Source organism: Penaeus monodon, chromosome 41, assembly GCF_015228065.2.
Source record: "Penaeus monodon isolate SGIC_2016 chromosome 41, NSTDA_Pmon_1, whole genome shotgun sequence".
NCBI lineage: Eukaryota > Metazoa > Arthropoda > Malacostraca > Decapoda > Penaeidae > Penaeus > Penaeus monodon.
The window spans coordinates 390,693-399,919 of NC_051426.1; the positions used below are offsets into that span (position 1 = coordinate 390,693).

Genomic DNA, 9,227 nt, shown 5'->3' on the forward strand with positions numbered 1-9,227 from the left:
ACAAAAAGAAAGGATAAAATAATAATCCCAACATACAAATAAATAAGCAGGTCTAACAAAGGGATAATTAAATATACACACATTTACAGGACATAAAATACATGAGTGAAATCAAGAAGACCAACCTTGTTTCCATGTAAGTACACGAGAAGCTTGTGAATGGTGGAGAGTAAGAACGCCGCGGCCACAAGATTGGTGATGCGCAGAGAGAACACATCGCACAGGTCCCTTCCAAGTACCTTAGCCACGGGTCCATTGAGGCCGATAGAGAACAGGTAGAGTCCTGGTAGTGTTGTGATCTTCGGGTCCCACTGTTAAATGAGGTAGAATGAACATTATTGTCTACAAGGCATAGTATGGAAGAAAAATGAATGCTGGAGAGGGAGAGCAAAGAACAAAAAAATAATTGAAGGAAATACTAAAAAGTACTTATCTGAGAAAATAAATTTGACAAATAGTGAGACAGAAAGGGTGAATAGATGCACTTAGGTAGGGCATATTGATAATTATATTCTTGTAGTAGACGAAAAGTTGCAGTCACTAGTGTCTGTGGACATGAACAGTAACTCCAAAAATAAAGGAAAAAGATCCACTCAGTGCTCCCGAGGTTCAGCGCTATCTTGTCATGCATTACAGAGGTGAAGACAATATTTTCTGGAGGGGTGGTGGGGGGTAGAGGCCCAGTCATGGCAACATAGATTGTTGAATTAAATTTGTGATGTGGATTCGGGGACTTAGTCTCTGGCAACTGCATCTATACTCTAAAGAATTTCCAAAGAAAGAGAAGAGATATTCATATCTTACCTAAAATTTATTTTGCATGCATTAATTTCTTTCATACACCACTACATTTACCAAACATGTATTACATAGATCAACTCAGAGCTATAATCCCCTGCCAAAATATGGCATATCATTATACTGCATCTTGAGAGAAAGAAAGAAAGAAAGAAAAAAATATATCTTTTAATTTGACACTTCTATCTTTGTACTAGATAAAGTAAACTATACTTTAGATACAAACATAATCCAATAATTAAAAGTCTGATTTAATTCATGTGATTTTGATTATCTGATCAGCAGCCTCTTGCTTTTCCAGCAGGGAATTCATTCCAGGGAATCACATGTAATTTAAATAATTTGATATGATATGATCAAAACAATGCCAATATTAATTTTTGCAATATTTTGATCATTTCTTACATAATAACAATTAAAAAAGAGTGGAAAAGTTAATATGTAGGTTGTCAGAATCAGAAACATGAGGAACCCATATTTACCCCACTCTGTGTGCATCTTGCTTGAATGTACATAGCATAGGTTTCACTGAATTTCAAATAAGCAGAGAGGCCATGGCAATTACATAACACTGTGCTTATAGTAAGTGCTTTTAACACTAATATATAACTAGCATGTAATCTGCAAACCTTTGTATTGGACCTATGTTTACAGACCATCCATGAAAGATAATGGCAACTTTTAATTGGATTTGGATAGAATTAAGATAAAATCCCATTTTCTGAAAGTCGGCATGAGTGTTCTAAGCATCTCCGTTTTGGCATGCAGAGTCCAAGGTATGCCTTCAAGGGTCAGTTTCTGTGATTCTCACAGTACTATGATACACAAACAAATCGTATATAAAGAGGTATACAAAAGAAGAGCCATCCAAGCATAACAAAAAGAAAGAAAAAAAAAAAGTGAAAGTAAACTGAAGACATAAACCAAGACAATAGAAAAAAATAGAGGTAAATATTCAGAATACTTGTGCATATCTGATAATGATTCCTCTTATCCTTTACTAATATAAGAAGGAATTATCCCGCAGTAAACCCCCTCAACCCACGTACTTGGCCTGATAGTATGGGAGGGAAGTAAGGTTCGCAGGGAAACTGCATGGTAAAACAAGAAATCCTCCATGTCTATGGCTGGATGGAGCATATGACCATTCTCTAGGAGTCAAGACATACTCTAAATTAAATACTGGTTCTTGTGTTCCAGGCTGGAAATGAGAACTAAGTAGTCCCCTAATATGGGGTGTGCAGCTCGTTATTCGTTATATTTCACCCCGCATTTCAGTCGTAAGTTCCAATCTGTCATAAAACCATGGAAAATCTTTTGTTTATCAGAGTGTATGAGTTGCATTATATATCATAAGGATCCTAATCACATACAAATGTTATACAGCTCATTCATTCATCATACTTAACCATGCAATTTCCTTGATAACCTACAATACCCTGCTATACTACTTGTCTACTACTGGTCTATCATTGTGATTGCTTTTTTATCTTAATTTTATCAATTTATTTATTTTATTATTATGGTTATTATTTTTTTAGGGTGAATATGGTTAATCACGCCAATGGATTTTGGGATTCGCATGCATTGACTGTCTTATTTAGCGATTTCCCCCTCTTTTTACTTTCTGTACATTTTTTGTTCATCTCTTGTACATTTCTTCTTCTTCGTCTATCATTGTGGGGGTAAGAGAGGTTTCTGCTGCATAATTCCTATTTAAATAAAGGTTAGAGGGTGAGAGGAATCCATCAGTATCAGCAACTTGATGACCCTAGCATGCCTTAAGTATCCTAAACAACTACAAAAAAAAAAGAAAAAAAAAATATATATATATATAGCAAACAAACCAAAAATAAAAATAACCACACAAACAAACCACACAAAGAAAAACTCAACCCATGCATTGACACACACACACACCTCTTCAAAGTTTCCCTGACAGTACTTCTGCGCCTGAGGGATGTGGAATGCCTCGTCTATGAAGGGCTTTGGCTGCACGGTATAAACCACCACGAAAAACACGTAGGTGACAGCCGTAAAAGTGCCCGTAACCAGGGGAAATATGAAGGACGGCTGCGTCACTCCTCCCATGGCGACTGTTTATTAAAGGGAAGGGATATTTCTGTATCAACGAGAGATTAAGGACTTCGGGGAGGGAGAATTTCTGATCTGAAGAAAGGGAATCTTGACTCCGGCGGCGGAGAGGCTCGAAAGGGTGACGGAGGAGCTTGCACGTCCTCCCCCTCCTGCTGGGGTTCCTCTTCTTCTTCTTCTCTCCTTTTCTTCGCTTATACGTTCTTTTGAAAGACCTTTTATCACCTCTATTCCCTGGATCTTGTTTCCCGGTAATCTTCTTTATGTTTTCCCCCCCCTCTCGTGGTATATATTAATCCTCTCTCTGTTTCACGTGGTATTCATTAGAAGGCTGGAATTTTTGACGTTGTTCTGCTCGGGTCGGCTTCGCGCTGCGCCGGCTTGGACGCGGCCGACGGCTCTGGAGGACGAGAATAAGGTGTCACTTGAAAGCAAGGATAAGGTATCATTAGACAACAAGGATAAGAAATCAGTTGAAAACAAGAATAAGATATCATTTGAAAACAAGAATAAGGTATCAGTTGAAAGCAAGAATAAGGTATCAGTTGAAAGCAAGAATAAGGTATCAGTTGAAAGCAAGAATAAGGTATCAGTTGAAAGCAAGAATAAGATATCATTTGAAAACAATGAAGAACTACGAGAAGATATTGGTATATAGTATTAGTCTAAAGCCCTGTAAAAGAAGGAAAATGTCTCTATCTAATAAAAAAAAGAAAGTTATTGTCCTTCATTTGTAAAAGAAAGATTGAATGTAGTTATTCGACAGAAATTATCCATCAAGTCGTTAGACTTTGACACAATCAGAATAATTACACGTAAATAATTCAAAGACCGAAAATAGAGAAATGCAAGCAATGCATACAGACATGATTGCTTTTTTGTCTTAATTTTATCAATTCATTTATTTTATTATTATGGTTATTATTTTTTTACGGCGAATATGGCTAATCGCGCCAATGGATTTTGGGATTCGCATGCACTGACTGTCTTATGGAGCGATTTTCCCCTCTTTCTACTTTCTGCACATTTTTTGTTCATCTCTTGTACATTTCTTTTTCTTCTTCTTCTTCTTCCTCTTCCTCTTCCTCTTTTTCTTCTTCTTCTTCTTCTTCTTCTTCTTCTTCTTCTTCTTCTTCTTCTTCCTCCTCCTCCTTCTCCTCCTCCTCCTCTTCTTCTTCTTCTTCTTCTTCTTCTTCATCTATTAGTCTCGTTTTTGTTGTCCTTTTTGTTGCTAGGAATCTGCGGGTTGACTGTGTCGAGCTGTTTTGTTTTTCCTTATTTATTTTATCACGTATTTTCATTAATATCTTTATAATCTGTCTTTTCTTTCATTTTACCGTTAATTTTTCTTCCGTGTGTTTTCCCTTTTTTTCTTTTTTCTTTTCTGTTTTCTTTGCAGTTGTGTTTTCTCTCTTATTTTCTTGTATTGCCTCGTTTTCTTATATTTCCCTTATCACGATAATTATTAATTTTCATGAACAGAATAGTGATTTTTTTATCTTGTATTATTTATATGGAATGTGAAGATGAAGCCAATACGCAAGACATATTATCTATGAGACTATTTTTCCCCCTGTCATAGAAGATATGCCATGTCTGTATTTCTGTTGACAAGGAAACAGTCATCAGCAGAAGAAAATAAAAGACAATAATCTCCCTCATTAGAATAAATAAACAATAATGGAAGGCCTTACTATCAACAAACGCCGGGAATGAATGAATCCCTCAACGTAAACAGAAGCACGTGACAGCGACGTCTCACCCGTTTGTTATTTTTGATTAGGGGATTATAGACTATCCAACAGTCTAAACCCTTATAAAAAGAAGGGAGAATAAGTTATTTTCGAGAAGGTTATTCGCTCTGTTTAAGAAGTGTGAAGTCTTTTATAAGAAGGAGGAGGAAGAAGAGGAGAAGAAGAATCTCAGTGTTTGACGTTTTGTAGTTAATTTCTTTCGGGTCGCGGGTTTTGCTTGCTAAGGTTGACACTCGGTGGTATAGATAGGTAAGTGTTTTAAATTTGCATTGACTGGTTGGTTAGCTCATGTCATGGCGTTCTCTCGAAATTCACTCATTCCATGAATAGGATTGTGGAGAAGATATATGATATTCACGTTTAGCTGTTGTATTATATAATTGTTAGTTTTTCATGTTAAGTTTTCCCAGAGAGCAATATTGCTAGAATGGGATGAATGCAGTGTTACGGACAATCATTTTATTTTTCCTTTTCATTTCTTCTTGTTCTTTACCTTTCTCACGAAAGTGAAGCAAATTGAGTAGTGTTTTAGTTTTGAACAGCCATCCAATCTGGCAGTTATTATGCCTTTTTTCAACTATCAAAGCTGTAATATGCACGTCTTGTTCTTTTCCAATGTGAATCATATAATTGAAAGTATTTGTAACTTTTATGAGATTGTGCCTATTACTCCAGCCGTTCCTGGGAAATCTACAAACATTGCATGAATCAAAAACTTTCCTAACTGAGAAGCTTTGCCCCCAGACCCCTATCTGATCACTGTGGACATACTTTCCGTGTGGCAATTGTCACGACCTATTTTCTTCATTTTTGATGTTACATTTTGCCAAAACAAATTTCTTAATGTATTAAAGAGTGTAGTTTTTCTATTTTATTATTATAGTGCCATTACATTTTCCTGTACATGTATACCAAAATATTAAGTGTTGCACAACTTTTTTATTATCAACTTGTTAAAGTAATACCATAAATGGAAAGTGTCATTATTTTCATTCATTCTGTCCATTACTGGCAAATTTTAGCCTGTGCTATATGGCTGTGGGAAACAGAAACTATACAGCAAATTGCTATTAGGACTTATATTTGCTAGGTATTAGATATATTGCATAACTATATCCATAATTGCCATTAAATTTCCATTAACACCTGACATTAGTTTCATTGTGGATTATATATTATGTTGTTGTTTTTTCTATTGTGACTTCTTGCTTAAATTAATTGCAATGTAACTAATCATGCAGAGTCTACCAAACTTTACCACTATCTTAAGCTAGCCTATCCTGATCTTGCCAAATTCTAACCATTAGATAAAAGAAAAAAAAAATCTTAACACAGCATAACCAAGCCTAACCTAACCTAAAGTAGCCTAGCCCAACATATCCTAACAGATCATTACCTAGCCTATTATTGACTTTGCTATTTGAAATTGAGAATTGTTGCGTCAACTTTAGAAATTGAAATTAGAGGTTTAGCTGTCATTATTTGTTTCTTTAAGCACAACAAAGAATTCACATTTTTCCTGCTTTTGTAATTTAGTTTGGTCATTAATTCTTATCAAGTTAGGAAAGCAGAATATTTAGTTCTGTAGGTATTCTGTAAGATGACCTGCCAGCCAAACAACCCAACCTGACCACATTTTATCAAAGCAGTATATGTTCTTCTCATATTAGGAAAATGAGTTGTGGTGGGTCTTAAAATAGATTTTAATATACTATTTCCAAATATATATATATATATATATATATATATATATATATATATATATATATATATATATATATATATAAAATTATACAGTATATCTACATACATCAATGTATATATATGTATATATATATATATATATATATATATATATATATATATATATATATATATATATATATATATACATAGTTATATATCATCATCATCATCATGATTTTTTATTTATTTATTTATTTTGTAATGAATTAGAGATGATTGAAGTGATTGTCTTGTGGGTAGATGTGCTTCACTTGTTCATATAGTAAGATCATTCTTAAGTAGATTTTGCTGCATTTAATATTCAGTTTTATACATATTAAAATATCATTACTCATAAAGCACATCCATTGTCCAATTGAAGCTTTTTACAAAAATATTACAGATTCAACATGAGTGTCACAGTGACCCTGGAAGATGAGGTGCAGACAAAGTGCCATGTGCTTTTGTATGAAATTGAAAATGCAGCTGACGTGAGACAACTCATTATGAAGGGACAGGTTGAAGCTAGTCTCATTAAACCGGAGATGGTAAGTGGGATAATTTTCATTTGTTTACCAGCAAATGCAATCATGCACACGTCAACAAGCAGATGCTCACACTCACACACATGCTCACACTCACACATGCACTCACGCATGCGCACACTCTCTCACTCTCTCTCTGTGACACTGCCTGACATATTTACTTGTATACACAGAAGGATAGTGTTGAATAAAGTATTTGAATAGGACATATATATGTAACATGAAACAATAAAAGACAAGAATGAAGTAAAAATATGTTGTACATTATTCACAGATTGTGGACTCTTTCCAAGTCATTGTTGCAGCTAACAAGGCTGTGCGGAGTATGGCTCTCAAGAAGATGACAACAAGATCTGTTTTTGCAGAGATTATTTACAACTTGTCACCTACAAGAACTGTAAGTGCCATGGATTTGTAATGCATATTTATTGATTGATTTTCCAGTGAACAAATGATATTGAAGCAAAAAAGAATAGGCATGTTCTTTCTCGTGGATAACGTCAATGCAAATATGAAATGTAAGAGGTGATTCTGCTTTGAAACTTCATAACTGATTTTTTTTCTCCGTTTTAGGAATATTATATAATTCCCATACATAAATTTGATATCAATAATATTGTTTTCTTCATTTTCTTCAACTCTAACATATGCACATTCCATGAAAAAAAGACATTGATTATCATTATGATCACCACTACCATTCAACATAATTTTCATTTGGGCAAAAATTAAAAATTTAAAAACATTACTACTTTTTTCCAGTATTTTTTAAAAAATTACTGTAAATTCCCCGTTTTTCCCCTTTTAAAAAAATAAAAAAAGCTCTCTTGGCAATTAAAATTTAATCTGGAAAATTTTATTCAAAAATAAATATTATAATAATAATTTTTAAATATAATATATTATTTTAAAAATTTAAAAATTAATATTCAAATTAAAAATAAAATATAATGTATAAATATTTTGTATAGAAATATTAATTAAAATATATAATATTTTATTTAAAATAATTTAATATATAATATATATAAAAAAATTTTCCCTATATGAATACAATTATACACAAAAGTATACATAAGGGACATTTTGTATAATTTATATTAAACATATGTATAAAAAATAAAATATAACACAATGTATAAATATAATATAACAGAAAAGGGATTAAAAAAATTACACATAAGATAAATAAAAATTTTATAATTAATAATATATAATATTATTAAAAATATAAATAATAAAATATATAAAAATTTTAAAAATATAAAAAATATTATAAAATATATAATATATTTTATATAATAATAAAATATACAAACAACCCCAAAAATGTATAAAATAATTATATATATATATATATATATATATTAAATATATATATATTTTAAATATATATATAATATATAATATATAAAATTTTTATAAAAATATTATATTACAAATAAATATATAATAAAAAATATTTTAAAAATATTTTATCAAAATAATTTTATAATATAATAGATATATATATATAATATTTTAAAAACACATAAAGTAAAAAATATTTTATATATATAATATAACACTTGTATAAAAAAATTTTATATAAAATTTTTATAGTTATATATAATATATAATTTTATAAATATTACATAAAATATACCTATGTTTTAAAAATATTTTAATCTTTTAAAACACATATGGTAAAATATAAAATATTATATAAAAAAATTTTTAATAATTTTATATATATTTGATTTAATATATTACCCCAATGGGAAAATATATAAAATAATAATATAAAAATATATAATTAAATATTAATAATATAAAAATTTTATATATATTTATATATATTATAAAATATAATATTTTTATATATATTAAAATATATATATAATATAAAATTTTATTAAAAATTATATAATTAATTATATATATATAATATAAAATTTTAAAATAATTAAAATAATACGCATAAAGTTTTAAAAATATATAATATATACACATATCTATAAAAATATATACCCCCTATCTATAAAATATATATATATATTATATATTTTTATAGATATAAAAATAATATATATAAAATTTTAATAGGAAAATATATATATATTTTATAATTATATATAATATATAAAATATATAAAATAAATTTTATATATATTAATATACTATATATATATAATATATATAATAATATATATATATAATAAATATGTGTGTGTGTGTGTGTGTGTGTTAAATATATATATTAATAATATATTTATATATATATATATATATATCAATATATAAATTTTAACCATTTAAAAATATAAATCAA

The 9,227-nt window shown here is 29.9% G+C and overlaps 2 protein-coding genes across 3 annotated transcripts in view; one reads left to right on the forward strand and one right to left on the reverse strand.

The window, feature by feature from the left end:
- LOC119598608 (putative Dol-P-Glc:Glc(2)Man(9)GlcNAc(2)-PP-Dol alpha-1,2-glucosyltransferase) overlaps positions 1–3,240 on the reverse strand; it is a 6,519-nt gene extending 3,279 nt beyond the window's left edge. The window contains exons 1-2 of the mRNA XM_037948283.1: positions 2,719–3,240; positions 126–311 (exon numbers count right to left, since the gene is read on the reverse strand). Of these exons, the coding sequence (XP_037804211.1) occupies positions 126–311; positions 2,719–2,889 (357 nt within the window). The 5' untranslated portion in view covers positions 2,890–3,240. The remainder of the gene's footprint in view (positions 1–125; positions 312–2,718) is intronic.
- Positions 3,241–3,251: 11 nt separating this feature from the next.
- LOC119598610 (EKC/KEOPS complex subunit Tprkb-like) lies at positions 3,252–7,313 on the forward strand (the record flags this gene model as incomplete). Of its 2 annotated transcripts, none has more annotated exon segments than XM_037948285.1 (3): positions 3,252–3,334; positions 6,775–6,919; positions 7,191–7,313. In XM_037948285.1, coding segments are annotated over 2 exon segments (261 nt in total), but the record flags the coding sequence as incomplete, so codon positions are not given.
- Positions 7,314–9,227: the final 1,914 nt, after the last annotated feature.